This window comes from Dendropsophus ebraccatus, chromosome 5 (genome assembly GCF_027789765.1).
Source record: "Dendropsophus ebraccatus isolate aDenEbr1 chromosome 5, aDenEbr1.pat, whole genome shotgun sequence".
Classification (NCBI taxonomy): Eukaryota; Metazoa; Chordata; class Amphibia; order Anura; family Hylidae; genus Dendropsophus; species Dendropsophus ebraccatus.
In genome coordinates, this window is record NC_091458.1 from 88866370 (window position 1) to 88889946 (window position 23577).

Consider the following 23577-nt stretch of genomic DNA (forward strand, 5'->3'; position numbering starts at 1 on the left):
GGAGTATGTCTGTATGTCAGAAGTGATATTAAAGTGAGTGTAAAAGATGCAATAGTGGGTGATGACTATGATGATGTGGAAGCATTGTGGGTAGAACTACAGAAGGAGGTTAAGAGTGAAAAAATTATTCTTGGTGTAATCTATAGACCCCCCCAACATTACTGAGGAGGTAGATGGCCAGTTGAATAGACAAATAGAGCGGGCTGCCCGGGAGGGGACAGTAGTGGTAATGGGGGACCTCAACTACCCAGATATAGATTGGGGTCACGGTTCAGCTAAAACCACAAAGGGGAGGGAATTTCTTAACCTCCTGCAGGATAATTTTCTGGGCCAGTTTGTGGAGGAGCCAACTAGAAGTGATGCCTTGTTGGATCTGGTTATTTCTAACAACGCTGAGCTGGTTGGGGATGTCACTGTCCATGAACAACTGGGAATAGTGACCACAATATAGTGACTTTTAGCTTAAAGTGTAGAAAAGAGGGAGGGCAAAAACTCTTAATTTTAAAAGTGCCAATTTTCCTGGGTTAAGGGCTGAACTTCAGGGCATAGACTGGGAGCGGCTGCTGTCGCATACTGATACAGCTAATAAATGGGAAATCTTCAAATCCACATTAAATAACTGTACTGCCAAATATATTCCTATGGGTAACAAATATAAACGGTTAAAATCAAATCCCACATGGCTTACAACCGAGGTTAGAAGGGCTATAAATGAGAAAAAAGGGGCATTCAAAAAATACAAATCAGAGGGGTCAGCTTTAGCCTTTAAACATTACAAAGAAGTCAACAAAACCTGTAAAAATGTAATAAAAGCAGCAAAAATTCACAATGAAAGGCAGGTAGCTATAGATAGCAAAAGAAACCCCCCAAAATTCTTCAAATATATTAATGCAAAAAAACCAAGGTCAGAGCATGTAGGACCCCTAAATAATGGTGATGGTGAGTTAATAACTGGGGATCAGGAGAAAGCTGAGTTACTTAATGGCTTCTTCAGTTCTGTATATACAAAAGAGGATGGAACTGTGGTGGGTGGGGCCAGTACTGAGGTGGGTGGGGACAGTGCTGCGAACACATGTAATGTACTGAACTGGTTTACTATAGATATGGTCCAAGATAAATTAAATAAACTCAATGTAGCCAAAGCTCCAGGGCCTGATGGATTACACCCCAGAGTTCTTAGGGAACTCAGTTCTGTAATTTCTCTACCCTTGTATGAAATATTAATTGATTCTTTGCTTACTGGTATTGTGCCGAGGGACTGGCGTAAGGCAAATGTAGTGCCGATTTTCAAAAAGGGCTCTCGAACTTCCCCAGGTAACTACAGACCTGTAAGCTTAACGTCCATTGTGGGGAAACTATTTGAGGGGCTTATAAGGGACCACATCCAGGAATATGTAGTGGCTAATAGTATTATAAGTGATAACCAGCATGGTTTTACTAAGGACAGAAGCTGTCAAACCAACCTGATATGTTTCTACGAAGAGGTGAGTAGAAGCCTGGATGGGGGCGCAGCTGTGGATATTGTGTACCTGGATTTTGCTAAAGCGTTTGACACAGTTCCTCATGGACGTCTGATGGGTAAGTTAAAGTCTATCGGTTTGGAAAGTTTAATGTGTAACTGGATTGAAAACTGGCTTAATAATCGTACCCAGAGAGTGGTGGTCAATGATTCCTACTCCGAATGGTCCCCGGTAATAAGTGGTGTACCCCAAGGGTCAGTACTGGGCCCTCTTCTGTTTAACTTGTTTATTAATGATATTGAGAATGGAATTAACAGCAATGTTTCTATCTTTGCAGATGACACCAAGCTTTGTAGTACAGTACAGTCTATGGAGGATGTGCAGATATTACAGGATGACTTAGACACACTGAGTGTTTGGGCGTCCACTTGGCAAATGAGGTTCAATGTGGATAAATGTAAAGTTATGCACCTGGGTACTAATAACCCGCATGCATCATATGTCCTAGGGGGAGTTACTCTGAGAGAGTCGCTGATGGAGAAGGATCTGGGTGTACTTGTAGATAATTGACTACAGAACAGCACACAATGTCAGGCAGCTGCTTCTAAGGCCAGCAGGATATTGTCATGCATTAAAACAGCCATGGACTCACGGGACAGGGATATAATATTACCGCTCTATAAAGCCTTGGTGCGGCCTCATCTGGAGTATGCTGTCCAGTTTTGGAACCCGATTCATAAAAAGGATGTTCTAGAGCTGGAGAGGGTACAAAGACGGGCAACTAAACTAATAAGGGGAATGGAACATCTTAGTTATGAGGAGAGATTAAAAGAATTACATTTGTTTAGTCTGGAGAAGAGACGTTTAAGGGGAGATATGATTAATTTATTTAAATATATAAATGGCCCCTACAAGAAATATGGGGAAAAGATGTTCCAGGTTAAACCCCCTCAAAGGACATAGGGGCACTGCCTCCGCCTGGAGAAAAAAAGGTTCAATCTCCGGAGGCGACAAGTCTTCTTTACCATGAGAACTGTGAATCTGTGGAACAGTCTACCACAGGATCTGGTCACAGCAAAAACAGTAGAGGGCTTCAAAACCGGCCTAGACAAGTTCTTAGACCAAAATAATATAAATGCATATGTATAGAACCTATCACCCTTCCCCCTTCCCTGTATCCATCCCCTCCTTGGTTGAACTTGATGGACATGTGTCTTTTTTCAACCGTATTAACTATGTAACTATGGAAAGACTTCTCGTGGCTGGGGCGCATAAATATAATTAAGATGAATTTGCTCCCACGCCTCCTATATTTGTTTCAGACGATACCTATAGTTCTTCCAAGAGCCTTCTTTCTTGCCATTTCTGTATTTGAGGTTTGTCTGGATGAGAGCCCGCCGGAGAATTGCTAGAAGTACCCTTACTTTGGCAAAGGTACATGGTGGGTTAGCACTCCCTGATCCATATAAATATTACTTAGCAGCAGTTGCTGCTCGTACATTGGATGCTTTTCACCATCCCTCGGCCAAACTGTGGGTTCAACTGGAACAAGCGGTCTCGAGATATACTCTTCCCACCGCTCTGTGGGTGCGTCCGGCGGCTTGGTCTGCTGCTATGCTTAGTCATATGCCCCTGCTTACTCGCACTTCCATATCCATTTTTCGTAGAAAGATGGCACGCACTTTGCTCTTCACTCCTGATGGCCCCCTTACGCCAATCCTTAATAATCCTGACTTCCCTCCCGGCACACTTGGCGTGGACTTTCTGCTACACTCGATGGACAGTGGATTTCTATGTCGCCAGGCCACTACGGCTTCAGCTCTGTTGCCCCTTGAGACACTGATTCCTGATCCGAATTGCCCACAGCGGTATAACTGGCAGTATCTGAAGTTACAGCATTTCTATAGCACATCGGCTCGCTCGCTGAGACTTCATAGACAGCTACTGCCTTTTGAGGAGCTTTGTGTCCTGACGGAAGCACCTACTCATGTGGTGTCGCTTGTCTATGCTATATTGACGCAGCCTCTCTCTGATGTTAAGCTACCATACCAAGTGGGCTGGGAACAGGAATTAAACCAGACTTTCCTGAGCACTGATTGGGAAAAGGCTTACTTTTTATGTCACAAATCATCGGTGGCGTGTAAAGCCCAAGAGACAAATTTTAAGGTGATGTCAAGATGGTATAGGGTGCCGACCTTGCTGCACTTATTCTATCCGGCAGTATAAGAACTGTGCTGGCGCTGTAAACAGAGTCCGGGGACCATGAGACATACTCTCACCGGCCACTTTATTAGGTACACCATGCTAGTAATGGGTTGGACCCCCTTTTGCCTTCAGAACTGCCTCAATTCTTCGTGGCATAGATTCAACAAGGTGCTGGAAGCATTCCTCAGAGATTTTGGTCCATATTGACATGATGGCATCACACAGTTGACGCAGATTTGTTGGCTGCACATCCATGATGCGAATCTCCCGTTCCACCACATCCCAAAGATGCTCTATTGGATTGAGATCTGGTGACTGTGGAGGCCATTTGAGTATAGTGAACTCATTGTCATGTTCAAGAAACCAGAGATGATTCTAGCTTTATGACATGGCGCATTATCCTGCTGAAAGATTTTGGGTACATTGTGGTCATAAAGGGATGGACATGGTCAGCAACAATACTCAGGTAGGCTGTGGCGTTGCAACGATGATAAATTGGTACCAAGGGGCCCAAAGAGTGCCAAGAAAATATTCCCCACACCATGACACCACCACCACCACCACCAGCCTGAACCGTTGATACAAGGCAGGATGGATCCATGCTTTCATGTTGTTGACGCCAAATTCTGACCCTACCATCCGAATGTCGCAGCAGAAATCGAGACTCATCAGACCAGGCAACGTTTTTCCAATCTTCTACTGTCCAATTTCGATGAGCTTATGCAAATTGTAGCCTCAGTTTCCTGTTCTTAGCTGAAAGGAGTGGCACGCGGTGTGGTCTTCTGCTGCTGCAGCCCATCTGCCTCAAAGTTCGACGTACTGTGCGTTCAGAGATGCTCTTCTGCCTACCTTGGTTGTAACTGTTGGCTATTTGAGTCACTGTTGCCTTTCTATCAGCTCGAACCAGTCTGCCCATTCTCCTCTGACCTCTGGCATCAACAAGACATTTCCGCCCACAGAACTGCCGCTCACTGGATGTTTTTTCTTTTTCGGACCATTCTCTGTAAACCCTAGAGATGGTTGTGCGTGAAAATCCCAGTAGATCAGCAGTTTCTGAAATACTCAGACCAGCCCTTCTGGCACCCACAACCATGCCACGTTCAAAGGCACTCAAATCACCTTTCTTCCCCATACTGATGCTCGGTTTGAACTGCAGGAGATTGTCTTGACCATGTCTACATGCCTAAATGCACTGAGTTGCCACCATGTGATTGGCTGATTAGAAATTAAGTGTTAACGTGCAGTTGAACAGGTGTACCTAATAAAGTGACCGGTGAGTGTATATGGTGGAACTGTACAAAATTAACAAGCCTCTGTTCAGCGGTTGCAGAATTGATCAAGGGAATAGCAGGAGTTAGTCTCCCTAATCAACCCTCCACCTACCTACTGTCCATGATTCTGGGTACTCTCTCGCAATGCAAGAAAAGCATCATTGGCTTCCTTCTCCTGGCGGCCAGAACAGTGATCCCTAGGAGATGGAAGTCTGATTCCCCACCCTCGGTATCGGAATGGTTTGCTGAAATTCAGCACCTCCATCGTATGGAGGAGCTGCGTGCGGACCACATAGGAGCACCCCCGGCTACTACAGCTATGTGGACACTCTGGATTGCGTTCATGGACACTCCTTTATACCACTCTTATGTTTCACCCTGAGTTGGCATGCTGGACTGCTAAGGCCGTATTTGTACATTGGCTCGAGTTATGTGGAATCCTTGTGGATCCGGTTTACTCTTCTCCCATACCCTTCCGTGGGACCGTGCTGGTTTCCTTCTTCTCCTTTCTTTCTTTTTCTCTTGTTATTTGGTTATTGATATCTGTTGTTGGATTTTGATTTGTTCTTTTTGGGTACTTAATCATTAGGTAGGCGATGCTCTGCGTTGGCCGAGACCGCTGCCGTTTAACCTGTTGGTGTTTTACATGTTACGACCCTTGCGGGGTAGCTTACTTAATACCGCATAGCACCGCTATTTTGCTGTAACACCCTGATTTATGGATGATCATTGTTGTATACGTGTAAAGTCTGTATGTCTTATCAGCTTACGCTAATGTTTGTATCCATTACTGCTCTTTCAATAAAGCATTTGAAATAAAAAAAAATAAAAATAAAAAATAGTTCAGTGTATAGTATAAGTAAGTGTACTCACTATATATACTGACAGCAGCTCCCTGTGTACCTCATAGAGCTAATATCAGACTCTCCTCCTCCAGGCTGTGCTGCCCTGCTCTGTGGTGTTTTGGTCCATAAGATTGCTGACATGGAGGAGCATGTGACCATGCCCCGCCCCCCAGTGTCCACCACTGAGCCTGTATATGTCTATGGAGAACACAGTGGACAGGGCATGGTCACATGCTCCTCCATGTCAGCCATTTTGTGGACTGAAACAAAACAGAGCAGGGCAGCCCAGCCTGTTGAAGGGGAGTCTGATATTAGTTCTATGAGGTACACAGGGAGCTGCTGTCAGTATATACATTGAGCACACTTAATAATACTTTGTACTGACCTATTTTACTAAAAAGTGGCCAACCCCTTTAATATTTACTAGGAGGGGCAAGCTGGTCAAGGTGGATCAGTGCACTGAGGGCAGTAGCCTCGTTCCTAGTGCACCAAAACCAAATTAGCATCTGAAATAAACTACAAATATGCTGCTGAGGATCAAGACAAGAATCTTAAAGCCTATATATAAATAATATAAAAGTTATACATGTTACATATCATTGTAATCGTAACGACTTGAGGAACATGCATAATAAGTCAGTTTTACCATATGGTGCATGGCGTAAACACGAAACCACCCCAAATAAAAAATATTGCGTTTTATTTTCAATTTAACTGTGCATATAATTTTTTCTCAATATATTTTATGCAAAAAGTTAAGTCTGCCATTTCAAAGTACAATTAGTTGCACAAAAAATAAGGGCTCATGTGGGTCTGTACGTGAAAAAATGCAAGTTGTATGGCCTTTTAAATCCGAGGAGGAAAAAAAAGAAAACACAAAAATGAAACTATGTCCAGGAGGGAAGGGGTTAACCTAAATTATATAATTAGGTTTTATTGCTTTCTTTTTTTTTTTTAGGCTATTTCTTTTTACGCTTTGTGTTGATTTGTATTATACTTAATATCCATGGTTATCTTCTACTGTCTGTATCTTGCCATTGCAGTGAGCTGTTGCATTCTTCTGTGTTTTTGTGTGTTTGCAATTTTAGCCATAGCAGCGTGCCCCTGCCTAGTGTGAATGATGTTCTAGGAGAGCTGACCTAATTTGTCTTTTTTTTTTTTGTGTTCCAGATGGGGGGAGTGGCTGCCTCTACTTGGTCGTGAACTCCACCCATCCCACCCAGGTTGTGCAATTACCTTTGCCAGTATAAGCTGCATCTTGCATGCTCAGAGCATAGGCGTATTATATGCCATGGAGAGGCCATAGTACAGTGTAGGGTCTGCCACAAATATGAGTCCACCTTATCGTGTTGGGGTGGTTTACATGGTTTGCAAATGGTAACCAAGAGCCTCATTATTTTTGTGAGAATTTTTTTTAGCAGTTGTGGAGGGGTGCTGCTTTTAACTATTTTCATGTCTGTAGTGGGTCTGTATCTTGCCATTGCGGTAAGCTTTTGCATTTTTCTGTGTTTTTGTGTGTTTGCAATTTCAGCTATAGCAACGTGCTCCTGCCTAGTGTGAATGGTGTTCTAGGAGAGCTGACCAAATTTGTCTTTTTTCGCTTGTTACAAATCCCTCACTTCCTCTTCCATTCTCTCGGAATTGGTCCTTTCCCCACAGCTCTTCTGCTTATGTTCAGCGTGTGCACTGCCCGCTTGGTCAGTCAGTGGCTGAGGGTGGACACTGTTACAGCCAAGGATTAGCTGAGTGGGCAGTGGAACAGGCCAACTCTGGTAGAAAAGCAGTAGTAATGGGAGGAAGGTAAGTAGAGGTGTTATAGAGCAGACATTTTAGAATAATAATGTAACTGAGAATACCCCTTTAACCTAAAGAACCATGAAAACATACCAGTAAAAAGCCACAAAAACAGTTTTTTTTTCTTTACAAAACATGATGTGTATAATATCCCTAAGACTATGTTTCCACAATATCTTGTCTCAGTCATTCTTAGTCCAAAAAGGCGGATGATATTTTGGTGCCAAAATACGGAATGTATTATGCAAATTACAGCCATATTTTCTATAATACCCTGGCATTTTGGCTCCAAAAAGGTTGCCGTACAGTGGGTAAGAAAAGACGTTGTGGGAACATAGCCCAAGTCTGCCTGCTTGTAAATGAAATGGCTGATACACTTATCATAGTTTTACATACATTATTTTAGTTTCATTATTTAAGCATTTTCGATGTTGGCATTTTCAGATCCCTACATTGAAAGATTGACTACATTAAATTATTAAAGGGAACCTGTCACCGCCCGTGTCGGGGTGAAGGCCGCCCGACTCCCCGCTAGAGCCCCGGACACTTGATGACGGCTCCATTCATTCTCTATAGGCATTGGACTCATCTCTGCAGCGCGCACCGGGCTTCCGACAAGGATATCTCTGTCCCGGGACCGGCTCCAGGAGCAGGACTTGGCGACATGGGGTAAGTATCCGGGGCTCTAGCTGGACGGCTCTAGTTGGACGGCCTTCACCAAGACACGGGGGTGGCAGGTTCCCTTTAAATTAGATTGAATATTTTAATAAAATACATTATGCATAGTAATCATTATTGAGATAGGGTAACCAGCACTGTGCAAGAAAATACAAATCTCCAAGCCACGGTCTGGTAAAAAAATGTTTCTGCATTTTACTGTTCCCATAAGTTACAAAGTGCTTATTTGTGTGCCTCTAGCATTTAATTAGCCCTATTTAATGTTTTTTTTTTTGTGTGTGTGTGTGTGTGTGTGTGCCTTAAACAATTAAAACTGGTCCTGCTGCAATTTCATAGGGATTCAAAAAAGTGCAGCTAGGGCACTGAAGTGAAGGGCTGCATCACCTTTGGTTATTTTATTAATCTATGATTAATCTATGATTAATAGGCAGGGCTGAGCCATACTGAAATCTCATTCAGGCACTGTTCCAGTGGAAGCTTCAATGACTGACTACTGTATTTGGATCCGCAAAGGATTTTAGAAGGGCTTGAAGGGGAAAGAAGCACTTAGCTTAAAGGGGTACTCTAAGCGGGAGACTTTTTTTTAGTATTGCCAGGGAGGGTTGTGTGTGTGAAAACAATGACATCTACTTACCACCCTAGCTCCTGCATCACACTTCTCTGGTCTCCAGCTTCTTCCTGGTCTGAGACGGGACTTAAGACGTGACCTCTCAGGTCCACTCAGCCACTAAGCAGCATAGGAAGGACCCCGCTAAGCCACTGAACAGCCTGTCAACATCATGTCCCAAGGCGCATCTGAGACCAGTAGCAGCATGATGTGTGCCCCAGCGCTGGAGCAGGGGAGGAAAGTGGACATCATTTTTTTTCATCCACCCTCTCCCCAGCGATACTGAAAAAAAGGCCTCCCACCCGGAGTATTCCTGTAATGCTCCTCTCCATTTGTTCCAGTCATCAGTAAGGGTCAAAGCACCTGGTCCCTGACCAAGCAGAAATGTTGCTGTCTGTATTGCATTATTTTTTTTTTTTTAAAGACTGACACTTGAAGGCCATGCTCACACACTGTGGAACTGACACTGTTGGTAGTGGAAAGCAGTCATTTATGACAAATTAACAACCGCATAAAAATCTGAGACATAAAAGGTAACAGAAACGCAGACAGTTATAACAAACAAAAATAACCGACCGTATTTCTTGACAACTGAGGAATAGTAAAGCAATACACTTTTTATCGTAACTGAAATTCTTCATAATATTTAAAATGAATCCATATTAATGGTTACCTAAGGCTTGGTGGTTTGAAATTTTGCTAAAATATTTAATAAAATCCAATTCCTTTAGTGCCTTCATTTAATCTAATTTTCACACCACCACCAGAGGCATCACAATATGCAATCACTGCTCTCTGAAGACATTCTACCTAGAGCAGAATTACTACAAGGAGTGCTGCTTCAAGGCCTTTTACTGCACAAAGGTAAAAAGACAACTGCCTAAAGCATAAAGCATACATGTGACAACAGCATCTAGCTTTTATTACTGTCAGGTAGGCATTGATCAAAAGCTTCTTATATTGTTCTTATGCTCATATTATTAAAGCCTCTTATATCAATTCTTACTTTACTGCTAGCTTTCATTATACAAAAAGCTAATGGTATTTACAGTGATAAAAAGTAACTCCCGTTAAAAGCTTCTTCCATGACCAATTCTCCATCAATGCTGCCTGCTAAACCTGTAACCTTGAGATATGTAAGCACCAGTGACATACAATGCAACAATAAACCATGCTGCCTCTTTGTGGTAGGTTCCAGGTATGAGTCACTAGACATATGCTGCAAAACATGGAAGTAGTTTACCTTCAATAAAATTTCTAAATCATGTATATAACATTTTCATCATTTGAGGTGTCAGCCAAGCCCAGCTGCCACCATGGCTTCTGTTGGATGCGGTAACAGAAACTCTGAAGTAATGGGACAAAAGGAACATTATGGTAGTTGCCAATACCAAACAATCGGGACACAACTTTATTTTTTACAGTTAGAAATATGAGATCTGAAAGTGATTGATGGCAATGGGCACCTTTTCCACATTTATTTGGGGCCAAATTTGATAATTTCACCTGCATATTATATAGCAAAAAAAATCTTTGCATTAACTATTTAACCCTTTCAAGCAAAAGTCAGTAAATTTACTGACCTGCTTCAGATGCTCACTGTTTACACAAACAGAGACCAGGAGCTGCAACTAAACTTTCAGCTGATAGCTGACAGTTTAGTGTAACTGCCACTGGACCCCCAAAGGGGGTCCAGCATCGGCAATTGCCGGCATTGGTGGATCAGTAACGGTAAGTGGTGTTGTAAAAAACACATAGGATTACATTGGAATCTCTGGAAAGAAAATGCTAATTTTAACTTTTCACTCTTACTTTGCAGTTATTCCTGTGAAATGCCCAAAGGGTTAAATAACTGAATTAATGTAAATTTAAATACTTGAAAGAGTGAATATTTCAAAATTGGTTGAATTGTGGGGGGGTTTAGTATACAGGCCTCTAAAATATACTCCAAAACTGAACTGGTGCCGAAAGAATTTCTGAGTTTGAAATTTTCACGAACATTTTGAAAATTGCTACTAAACATTTACGGCCTCTAACATCCCAAATAAGTAAAAGCATGTTCACCAAATGCTTTTAAAATGAAGTAGACATGTTATAGATATGAATTAATAAATAATGAATGTAGTATTACTATTTTCCTTATTGGCAGAGACTTTCAAATGTAGAGAAATGCACTTTTTTTTACATTTTTAACAACATTTTGGAGTTATTCACAAACAAAATTCTAAAGCTATCAACTCAAATTTACCACTAACATAAAGTAGAATATGTAACAAAAAAACAATCTTGGAATCAGAAGGATTGGTAAAAGTATTCCTAAGTTATTGATGAATAAAGTGACACAGGTCATATTCACAAAATTTGCCTTGGTCCTGAAAGGGTTAAACCTAACCACTAGTGTTGAACGAGCACTTTAATCAAGGATAGGGAACCTTGGCTCTCCAGCTGTTGCAAAACTACAACTCCCAACATGCCTGGACAGCCAAAGCTTTGGCTGTCCAGGCATGTTAGGAGTTGTAGTTTTGCAACAGCTGGAGAGCCAAGGTTCCCTACCCCTAACTTAAAGAACAAGTCCAGCAAAATTTTTTTATTAAAGTATTGTATTGCCCCCCAAACACCCCCCTCCTCTCCAGCAGCCACAGCCCGCACAGCTCTGGGAGTCGGGTCGTGCACCTTGATGCAGTAGTAAGTGCAGGGAAAAAAAGCTCTTTATAAGCATTTCCCGTAATAAGTGTATATTGGTGATTTGTATAACTTTTGGGGGGCAATACAACACTTAAATAAAATTTTTCCTCAGACTTCTCCTTTAAATGCCCGGGTGCTCATTACTCAGGTCAAGCATTTTTCAAAGCACAAGTGCTCAATTCAAGTAATGAGCCCCATCGAAATCTAATGCTTGGCAGAAAGATGGATGCCTGGTTAACCTGTTTAATTTTATTTTCCTAATTTTTTTTATATTTCATTTGATTATCCCTTCATGGGACAAAATACACAAAAATTAGAACAAAAAAAGAAAGAAATAGATTTCTGTGGGAGATATAACTGATGGCCGAATGATTGTTTAGCTGTCAGTTACTGAACCTTTAACTGTGCACTGATATTCGACTGAGCACTATTCTTGACTGAGCAAATATCTATTTCCAAAAATAGTCAATAGAACTACTGAATTACTAGCTAGATAAAAATTAGTTTAGATGGTTAAAATCTACTGGCACCATACACAAAATAAAATAAAATAATAATAATAAACTATTCTTGCAAAAATATATGGTGCAACTTTCCAATAATATCCAGTGCTATCACAACTATATGTGGCTTATCAGTTTCATTTGTCAAGAAAGGGAAATATGGATACCTCATAATTGAATTCCACAGCCCTGTCTTCTCTTCTGGCTCACTGCTTAGGAGATCCGCATGTATTTGATCTGTTTTTTTCTGCACCTGGATAGCAGTAGAGTAAAAACATTAACCTGTGCTTCCCATATGGAAATGTAATTTGCTAAAACGCACTTTACCATTAGGATGTTGATGCTCACAAGCAATTTCTTGACTTACATTGACCTTTACAAGAATGTAAAAAAAAGAAATAATAATCTTATGATTGACTGTTTTATTGCATTTTCTTTTTCCTTTGGATGTGGAAGGTCATTCAATGACATTAAAACATGCATAACATTCCCTTATAATTTAGTTTGTGCAGAATAAAAATAAACCTGTAATAATGAATATGACTAGAAAATTAAACTTTCTGCATATACAACTGTTTCTTGCATTTACGGTGAAGAGACCATTCTATGAAACTTTAGTTTCCCTCCATTTTTTATTTTCAACATTACCTCTTAAATCCGATAGATATTGACAGCTAACTAAAAAAACCTTCAGGGGAATTACAGGGGCAAAACTGTGTAATGGCAATAAGTCTTGTTTTTTCAAAAGCAGGTTAACAAATGAAAGTTGCATTGTGACTCTCTATGTATTAAAGGGGTTGTCCAGCGAAAATCTTTTTCTTTTAAATCAACTGGTGTGAGAAAGTTATATAGATTTGTAATTTACTTCTATTAAAAAATCTCAAGTCTTCCCATACTTATTAGCTGCTATATGTCATGCAGGAAATGTTGTTTTATTTTCAGTCTGACACAGTGCTCTCTGCTGACATCTCTGTCTGAGACAGGAACTGTCCAGAGCAGGAGAGGTTTTCTATTTTTTTCTTTTTTATAGAAGTACATTACAAATCTATACAACTTTCTCACACCTTTCGATTTGAAAGAAAAAGATTTTCGCTGGACAACCCCTTTAAAACTAGGATTGCGTGAGCGGACAATGGGCGGGAAGGCATTGTTTTATTTTATTTGGATACTCACATCCTTCCATATACAGTATGGAAATATAAACAGACAAATAGTAAGAAGCAGAATACTGTATATAGACCAGAGAAGGGCTTGAAGTAGATGTTGCCTAATACTCACATGAACTTTAATAATCTTGCTGTTGAAGTTATTGAGTACCACAATCACCTCCTCTTGATCTGGTGGAGAATCTGTTCCCATGTGCCTAGAGCATAATGAAGTGACAACACATCAGACAAGGAACAACATCATAATATAGAACATGGGATATAATATAATACATGGGATATACTTGACTTTGAGGATTTTTGCTGTGCATTGTTCTCAGCCTATTTGAGTCAGGATTTTAGAGTGCTTGTTAGGAATGCTGCAAACCCGACTGCCACACAATAAATACTTCTCAAGTTTCTAAGAAATGATAGAAGGCTAAGTAATGTGCCCTCACTTGTTAAGGCCATGGTTATATATCTGCAAATTAATTCACAGCTGTAATAAAATGCAGACCATAGTTAAAGAGGCACTGTCACATTTATTTATTTATTTATTTTTTACAATAAATCAATAGTGGTTGTGATCGCAAATAGCTTTGTAATATACAAGTTTCCTTTTTTTGTTGTTGTTTTCTATGTTTAAATGAACCTTAAAACATGTGACCAATAGGGGCCTCCCTCTTTTAATTTTCGATAATGTTATATGTATAATTGTCCATGTAACTTGTTTATTTACTTTTATCCTGATCATGTGACTAATTTGGTAATCATGTGATTCTTTTACATCACCATCTTTTCAGATCATTGTTTATTTTTACTTTTTTATACTCATAAGAATAAACTAATATGACAGTATATCTCCTTGTTATTTTCATATTTGGTATTCACACCATTTTTTGGCACAATCCTGGTCTTTTAAATATGGCCCCGTCTGTATGTTGTATGGATGTCTTCTTGGCTTCCTCCACTGGCCAAAGGGTACGTTCACACTGAGGAAAACAGGTGGAAATTCCGAGCGAAACCCCTGCCGCGGCTGCGCTCGGAATCCCGCCTGCCTCAGTGTCTCAATGTAATCTGTTGCGCGCCTCCGCTCAAAGAATTGACATGTCAATTACTTGGCAGGCTGTGAGGGCAGAGGACATCTCTTACTGTACACAATCACAGAGTTTAGCAGAACTGCAGATAGGGTGAGCAGAAAGATGGAGCTAACTGCTGACAGAACAAAGGATTTAAACCATAAAAACACTAGGAAGGATCACAGTCACTGCCAAAGGAAGTCTGCAAGTAGTTTTTGGGTTTTTTTTTTGAGGACACTTGATGACAGGTACGCTTTAAACAACTCAGTATTTCCGGAAGAGTATTCAAGTAGTGCACTTGAGTAATATAGTGACAACACAGAGCCTTAGAATGTGAAATAAAGTCAAATGCATTGCTTAAAACAGTCATACTTTCACAAGTTTTAACACAGAGATGATTTCTGTATCCAGTAGACAGCAAAAAAAATAAACTGGGACCCTTTTGCAGAACCCAGGAGGAGGGTTCTGTGTTAGCAGAGACTTCAAAAGAGAAGGACTTTAGGGTAGTGATTTTTGACAGCCTTAAAGGGGTTATCCAGCGCTACAAAAACATGGCCACTTTCCCCCATACTGTTGTCTCCAGTTTGGGTGGGGTTTTGAAACTCAGTTCCATTGAGGTAAATGGAGCTTAAATGCAAACTGCCACTGAACTGGAGACAACAGTAGGGAGAAAAGTGGCCATGTTTTTGTAGCGCTGGATAACCCCTTTAAGGTTTCTAAGATTGATGACCAATCTTTATGACAGGTCATTAAGATTAGAATCATGTGAATATGTGCATGTACAAAGCTGCAATAATAAGCAGACGTTTCTTAAAGTAAGACATTATAAGGGCTCGTTCCCACTGAGCAAAAGCAGCTGAATTTCTGCGCTGAATCAGCGCTGAAATTTCAGCCGTTAAAATAGGTGCAGAGCTAATTTCCATTGTGTTGAATGGAAATTCTGCTCTGCAGTTCACACAGTGGAATTTCCGCACTGAACTAATCCGCTTTCCGCCAGAAGAATGAACATGTTCATTCTTCCGCTAGCGGAAGCCTATACAAATCAATGGGGCTCTGATTTTCTGTTTCAGCGCGGATTCAGCGCGGATTCAGCGCGGAATACAAGCGTAATACAAGCGGAAATTACTCGCTGAATCAGCGCGGAAATGGGGAAAAGGGGGGGAGGAGGATTCTAGTATATGTTCTGGTATAGTCTAGTTTACTCACCAAATACTCGCTGAATTTCAGCGCTGAATGCATGCGGATTCAGCGCGGATTCCTCGAGTATTCCGCGCTGAATTTGTCAAGAGCTGATTACGAGCTGAACACTTTCCTAGCAGAATACGCAGGGATTCTGCTTGCATTCTGCTTATATTCTGCTCGGAATTCAGCGTCAGTTGATTTCAGGCGGAAATATTTCCTTGCGTAATCCGCTCCTTTTGCTCTGTGTGAACGTAGCCTAAAGTAAGGACCAAAAATGAAGGGGCGGCAGCACTGAACACAGCTGACTGGACGCGTGTCAGTAGTTGGACCCTCACTGATCCAAAAACATGGCCACTTTCTTCCAGAGACAGCCCCAGCTTTGGCGGGGTTTTGCTGCTCAGTTCCATTGAAGTGAATGGAGCCTAATTGCAAACCGCACCTGAAATAGAGACAAGAGTCGTGTTGCCTCTGAAAGAAAGTGGTCATGTTTTTGTAGCACTGGATAACCCCTTTAATTGTATGCTAGGATGTATAGCTAAAGGTATAATCAGTAGGAAGAGGGGACATTGTGATCCCGCTGTATAGAGCTGTAGTGAGACCACATCTGGAATACTATATCCAGTTCTGAAGACTAAAAAAGATATTGATAAAAAAAAAAGGATGGGCTACAAAAATGGTGTCAGACATAAGCCATATCAGGAAAAAGTTAAGGATCTAAATCTGTATAATCTGGAGGAAAGAGGGGGGCATGATTGACGCCTTTAAATATGTTAACTGACTAAAAAAGGTTCAAGAGGGAAGTGATTTTAATTAAAAAGAAATGAACAATGAAAAAAAAACAAAGGGGTAGAATCTAAGATTAGTTTGAGGAAAGGTCAGAAACACCCCAAGAACACAAAATATTACTTTAATGAAAGAGTAGTAAATGCTTGGAACAAACTTACAGCAGATGTGGTAGGTAAATCTACAGTAACAGAATTTAAAGCGTAACTATAATTGAAGTAGCCAAAAAATGAAATTTCTCAAATAAAAAGCCCACATGTTACCCTTTAAAAAGAGCCCTTAACTGCGTTGATAGTGTGTACGCTCGCTGAGATATCCCCAGTTGTTTGACTCAGAAGAAAAAATGAATTTTTCTTCTGGCTGAGACAAAGTGGGCGTGGCCTATCCCTCATCTCCCTGGCTGCCTCCCTCTATTCACTGACCAGCACCTTAGCAGATGTATCACACATAGCAGGATTAGATACAGCCCCAACATTCAGTATCACAATTTAAGATTAGATACCGAGCTCCAGCAGATGGTATTACACACACTGGGATTAGATACAGTCCTCTGCTCTCATTACACTGTAGGATAATGTCAGCCATGGAGGTGGGGGCACCTGCTGCAGATATCTGATAGTGAGTGTTATATGTACTATGGAAGGACTACAGCTGTGTTGTGCTGTTACTTGTAGTCCTCCCCTCAGTGACTCACCCACTCTCCCTCATGCAGTACATTGGAGTCATGGTGGCACTGGATACACTTGTCCCTCCATCCAGCTCTTCCCCTGCGCTGCTCCTCACACACAACACCCTCAGCTCTGCTTAGTCACCTCTGTGAGGGGAGGGGGAGAACGTGCTGCTAGGAGGGGGGGGAGGAGGTTTTGTTTATGTCTGTGTCAGGGCTGTTATCTGATCCTCCTGTCAGAGTCCGTACACTCAGGACAGATCTGCAGGGAGGGGGCGTGTCCAGCAGGAATGAAGAAATAAGTCAGAGCCAGAGAGGGCTATAAGGGGATAATCAGCCTTATGTATTTAAAAAACTGTTCATTTTAGGTTATTAATGTATATTGCAAAAATTCTTATCATGACCTAAGCTAACTAAAACTGAAAGGTCAAAATATTTTATAGTTACGCTTTAAACATGCCTGGGATAAACAAATAGCCTATATCTATCCTAAGATAATAAGAAAGGAAATAATATAAAAAGGGCGGACTAGGTGGATCATCAGTTTGTTTTCTTTCTACCGACAATCTTCTATGTTTCTAACCTGCAGAAAGCCTGCCAAATATACTTAAAACTTGCAGAAAATTCATAATATTAAAAAATAAATAAAAAAATAATATACATATACACATAAATAAATAAATATATATATATATATATCTGTTTTACAATGTCCAACTGACCACACTTTTTGCAACAGGAGCAAATTACTAGGATTCTGCAGTATCTATTTCCTGTAGCTGGTTTTCTACTCATGACACTTGTAGATGATATTGATTCCAGCAGCGGCTGAAATACAATTACAATGTGAAGCTTACTTGCAAAAGCCACAGGAAATGGGTTCTAGGTCAGACAAACTTTAGATAAGCTTTGAGAGATAGAAGCAAAGGGCAGTCTATTACACTACAGTATATATTGCTGCTATCACTTGCCACCACAGTGCTGAGCCAGAAAACTCTTGCTGTATTGTCCTACTTTACTTTGGATAGTAAAGATTACATTTTTGCACCCTGAAGAGGCCCTTGTTACATCCTTTATGCAGGGCATTGTATATTACTGTATAATATACTAATTGCACAATAAACCTTTTTTTTACAGGATAAATAGAACCTACAAAAAAATGTCAATATTGTCTGTATGGAATACAGAATTCTGCAGTGGGACACCTATTTGTGACAACCTCTACCAATCTTATTTAAGCTTTAAGGCATACAGTATGGTGCAAATGTTCACATATACACTATGGTGGTGGCAGCACACACTATCTTGGGTACAAATTTTCAATGACCAATGCCACTAGTTGATACTAACATCAAATATATACACTATAAAAAGATAGCATTTCAGTATAGTTTCCTAATTATACATTTATACTAACTTTACATTTTAAGTCATATGTGCACCAGCTAGAATGCTGTCTTGCCTGCACCAGTGAGCTTAAAATGAATGTTTAAAATGAAGATAATGGATTTTAAGAATAAGATCAAGAGAAGGGAATGAAAAAAATTACCTTATCTTGCAAAAAAACATTATTGCCAGATGACATCTATCAGAGCATTTGCTTCAAGTGTAATCTTTCCAAGCCATACAGACTAATTTAGGATGGTTTGAAAGTAGAAAAATGAATCACCTAATTACTGCAAGGGAATGGATAGCCCTTCCCTTACAAAGCTACAAACAGCAGATCAGTTCTCTCCATTCTAATCAAGACCCAGCTTCTTGAGCTTGACATTTGTGGAATAGGTTTTCTTAGCATATGATATGATGTGAACGGCAGTACCTCTAAATTTGCACACAAACTGTACAGCTGCTAGGAGGATCATTACTCTGAACGTGGAGACAAGCTGGGAAAGTTTCAAGAGTACAATAGATAAGAAATATGTTCCTAGAGCCAAGAATTGTGTATCTTGTAGGAAGAAAATATTGCTAAATTATTTTGTGCCTGTAAAATATGAACTTGAGAAAACGCATTAATTTCTAATAAATGTATCTATAATATTCCTAATAAATATACAACAATGGACATGAATCAACAAGTAATTTTACTCACTAATAATATGTGTGTTAGAATCTCAGACTCAAACAATGTAGGCATGTGGCCAATGCTTCCTTCCAGTCTCCATTAAAAGAGGTCAGCCAACTATTTAGCGAGGGGCCTATCATAAGGACACTTGGCATGATGTAGTAGAGCTCAGACATTGATCAGTGATTTATTCACAGAATGGGAGCAGATGAGATTTCTTAGGGAGGAGGGCTAACATAATTTATAAGATGCCAAATTGCAGAGAATAAGTGAATCCAAATTTAAATGTAAAAATAGGAGCATATTCAGAATAATGCACTTGCTCTGACCTTGCCTGCAGATGCCAATTATCTAATTTAGTATACACAGAGAAAATTGCACAAAAAAGGTGTTTTATGAGTTTGTCTGTCTCCCAGAAAAAGAAAAAGAAACCATAATGCAGATTTGATTACACACCATAAGATAAAGGTAAAAATAAGGCCATGTTTTCAATAAAATGTGATCCATTGTAGTCAATGGGAAATTGGCCAGCAGTGCACACACTGTAAAGAATACTGTAACTGCCATAATTGATATGACAGTTATGTGACCTGCTTTTGCAAAATATGTCAGTTTTTTCAACTTTTCACACACTGTTTTATTTTCACTAAAAATTACGGTCGTATTTAGCTTTTATTTTACTGTGCGTGAACTTAGCCTTAGGCTGGGTTCACACTGCGGTATTGCATCCCACTTTTTATTTTTTTTTTTAATCCGTTTTGGCAAAAAACAGATGGTAAAAATGGATGCAATTGTGTACATCCGTTTTGATCGTTTTTTTCCATTGCCTTCCATTATAAAACGAAAAAAACAAACAAACAAAAAAAAAATCGCACCTTTTTTTTTTTTAACATACACAAAAAGGTACTTGATCTTGTTTTGGTTTATGTTAAAAAAAAAGATGTGTTTTGATCTGGGATTTTTTTTAGAATGGAAGTCAAAGGAAAAAAACATCAAAACGGATGCACACACCACATGCACACCATGGATACCCTCTCATTCCTGGCCCTCAGCAGGGTCCCAATCTCATGCCTGGACCACAGCATAGCTCCCTACATCATTACTATGCAGATAGCATGGTCCTCCATCGCATGTCTAGCCCCAAAAATTGCTCCCCTCCTCATTCCCAGACCCCAGCATTGCTCCTCTCTTAATTGTTGGTCACTTGCATAGCTCCCTAAATGATTTGTAGGCCACAGCATAAATGCCTCATTCCTGGTCCAGCCTGTTGAAACTGCCGTCTTGTCACTAAAAACTAAGGGATTCCCAGAGATTTTTTTTCCAAGAAAGTAATTCTTGGTCAGAAAGAGTTCTGAGTATCCATACAGGAAAAAAAAATTGTAAGGAGGGTCATCTCTAAGGGGGCACTCACATGTTCCATAAATACAAATGATATGCTATGGAACAGGGTTTAAAGCTTCCAGCATAATTATTTACACTACTTTTTTACAGTACTGTAGCGCAAAGATTTAAACAGTTTTGGAGTGATTAGCCTGCATAATTATGGCGACGTCACCGAGAGGTGCGCTGTGCCTAACGTCAGCACGCCTACGTCCTTACTGCGCCGCTCATGCGCAGTACAGTGGGTCCGGTCTGCGCCGTACTGCGAAGTTGCAAAAATAGCCTCAAACTCATTGCTGGATCTCCAGCAATAAGTTTGAGGCTTTCTGCACCTGCGCAGTACAGTGCAGAGTAGACCCGCTGTACTGCGCAAGTGTGGCACAGCAAGAACATAGGCGTGCTGACGTTAGGGACAGCGCGCCTCTCTGTGACGTTGCCATAATTATGCAGGCTAATCACGCCCAGAGGGGCGTGATTACCACTCCGGAACGCCCAGGGGACAGTGACTACTTGCCGTGGCTCACCGCCCGGTTAACTACCTTGGGGCAATTTACATACAGGGCGCCAAGTTTATAAAGTAAGTTTTTGGGCTGTACATTCCAGGGACGGGGGGTGAAAAAGCATGTTTTGGAAGTATGCTGGGTGCTGCTACAGCACATTCCCATAGCTTTACAGGCGTTTTTTAAGTGATTGGTTACCTTTAAGCTCAGTGGGAGACAGAAAGGGGATAAAAACATACTTACCAGCTCCCGAGAATCCTGGCCACCTTGTGAGGTCAGAGGCCGGCCACTCCTGTCAGAGCAGAGAATGGTGGTCGGGAATCTAGACAATGAGCTGTCGACACTACAGGTAGAGAAATGGACCAAAATATAAAAGAAAACAATTTTGCTAATGCAAATCATTTACAAAATTGTTTTACTTTGCATTCTCCATCACCTAACAAAAGTTTAGGTGTTGAGAATACCCCTTTACAGTCATGGCCAAAAGTTTTGAGAATGATACAAATATAAATTTTTACAAAGTCTACTGCTTCAGTTTTTAAAATGGCAATTTGCATATACTCCAGAATGTTATAAAGAGTGATCAGTTTAACAGCAATTACTTGCAAAGTCAATATTTGCCTAGAAAGTGAACTTTATCCCCAAAAACACATTTCAACATCATTGCAGCCCTGCCTTAAAAGGACCAGCTAACATCTTTTTAGTGATTGCTCCATTAACACAGGTGTGGGTGTTGATGAGGACAGGGCTGGAGATCAATCTGTCATGATTAAGAATGACACCACTGGACACTTTAAAAGGAGGCTGGTGCTTGGCATCATTGTTTCTCTTCTGTTAACCATGGTTATCTCTAAAGAAACACCTGCAGTCATAATTGCACTGCACAAAAATGGCCTAACAGGGAAGAGTATCGCAGCTAGAAAGATTGCACCTCAGTCAACAATCTATCGCATCATCAAGAACTTCAAGGAGAGAGATTCCATAGTTGCTAAAAACACTCCAGGGCGCCCAAGACCAGCAAGCGCCAGGACCGTCTCTTAAAAGTGTTTCAGCTGTGGGATCGGGCTACCAGCAGTGCAGAGCTTGCTCAGGAATGGAAGCAGGCAGGTGTGAGTGCATCTGCACGCACTGTGAGGCGGAGACTCTTGGAGCAAGGCCTGGTCTCAAGGAGGGCAGCAAAAAAGCCACTTCTCTCCAGAAAAAACATCAGGGACAGACTGATATTCTGCAAAAAGTTCAGGGAGTGGACTGCTGAGGACTGGGGTAAAGTCATTTTCTCTGATGAATCCCCTTTCCAATTGTTTGGGACATCTGGAAAACAGCTTTTTCGGAGAAGACGAGGTGAGGGCTACCACCAGTCTTGTCTCATGCCAACTGTAAAGCATCCTGAAACCATTCATGTGTGGAGTTGCTTCTCAGCCAAGGGAATCTGCTCTCTCACAGTCTTGCCTAAAAACACAGCCATGAATAAAGAATAGTACCAGAATGTCCAAAAAGAGCAAATTCTCCCAACCATCCAAAAGCAGTTTGGCGATCAACAATGCCTTTTCCAGCATGATGGAGCATCTTGCCATAAAGCAAAGGTGATAATTAAATGGCTCAGGGAACAAACCATAGAGATTTTGGGTCCATGGCCTTGAAACTCCCCAGATCTTAATCCCATTGAGAACTTGTGGTCAATCATCAAGAGACGGGTGGACAAACAAAAACCAACAAATTCTGCCAAAATGCAAGCATTGATTGTGCAGGAATGGACTGCTATCAGTCAGGATTTGGTCTAGAAGTTTATTGGGAGCATGCCAGGAAGAATTTCAGAGGTCCTGAAGAAGAAGGGTCAACACTGCAAATATTGACTTGCTGCATTAACTCATTCTAACTGTCAATATAAGCTTTTGTTACTCATAATATCATTGCAATTATATTTCTGTATGTGATAAAAACATCTGACAAACAAACATAAAAACCAGAGGGCAGCCGATCATGTGAAAATATATTTGTGTCATTTGTGGGAAAAGGGGAACTATCTCAGAATTCATTTTTGTCTGCAAAATATTCATTTTGTCTGCAAAAATATTTTTGTTGTCTATGAAACTCAGTTAAAGGGGTTATTCAGGCTTACAAAAACATAGCTGCTTTCTTCCAGACCACTATTGTTCTCAGGTTGGGTGTGGGTTTGCAGCTAAGGGCCCCATTCCACCGGACAATTATCGTTCAGATTATTGTTAAATCGTTCAAATCTAAACGATAATCGTTTGGTTGAAATGCAGTTAACGATTAACGACCGAACGAGAAATCGTTGATCGCTTTATAAGACCTGGACCTATTTTTATCATTGCTCGTTCGCAAAACGTTCGCATTAAATAAGACGTCGTTCGCAGTAGATGCGAAGAAATAGCAAAGAAAAAACTAACGCAAATAGGATCATAAGTAACGATTATCGTTCCATGGAAATGAGTGAACGTTTTCAGGTCTTTCGCAATAGCGGTCGTTTGAGATCGTTAATCGTTAACGATTATGCAAACGATAATCGTCCGGTGGAATAGGGCCCTAAGAAGTTCCACTGAACTGAATGCAGCTAAACTGTATTACCACACAAAGGACAGGTGTAGCTCCTCAGTCTATTTTGCCTGGAAAACCCCTGTAAGCAGTCCCCTCAAAAAAATACAAAACAAAAAAAAAAAGTAGTTAGCAACCCTGTGTATGAGTACTATGTGTACTCAAGACTGACAGA

At 40.7% G+C, this 23577-nt stretch overlaps 1 protein-coding gene across 1 annotated transcript in view; it reads right to left on the reverse strand.

Annotated features, from left to right (window-relative positions):
- Window positions 1-23577, reverse strand: part of UGGT2 (UDP-glucose glycoprotein glucosyltransferase 2) — a 218606-nt gene that overhangs the window by 35641 nt on the left and 159388 nt on the right. The window contains exons 30-31 of the mRNA XM_069970680.1: window positions 13327-13411; window positions 12216-12301 (exon numbers count right to left, since the gene is read on the reverse strand). Coding sequence (XP_069826781.1) covers window positions 12216-12301; window positions 13327-13411 — 171 coding nt within the window. The remainder of the gene's footprint in view (window positions 1-12215; window positions 12302-13326; window positions 13412-23577) is intronic.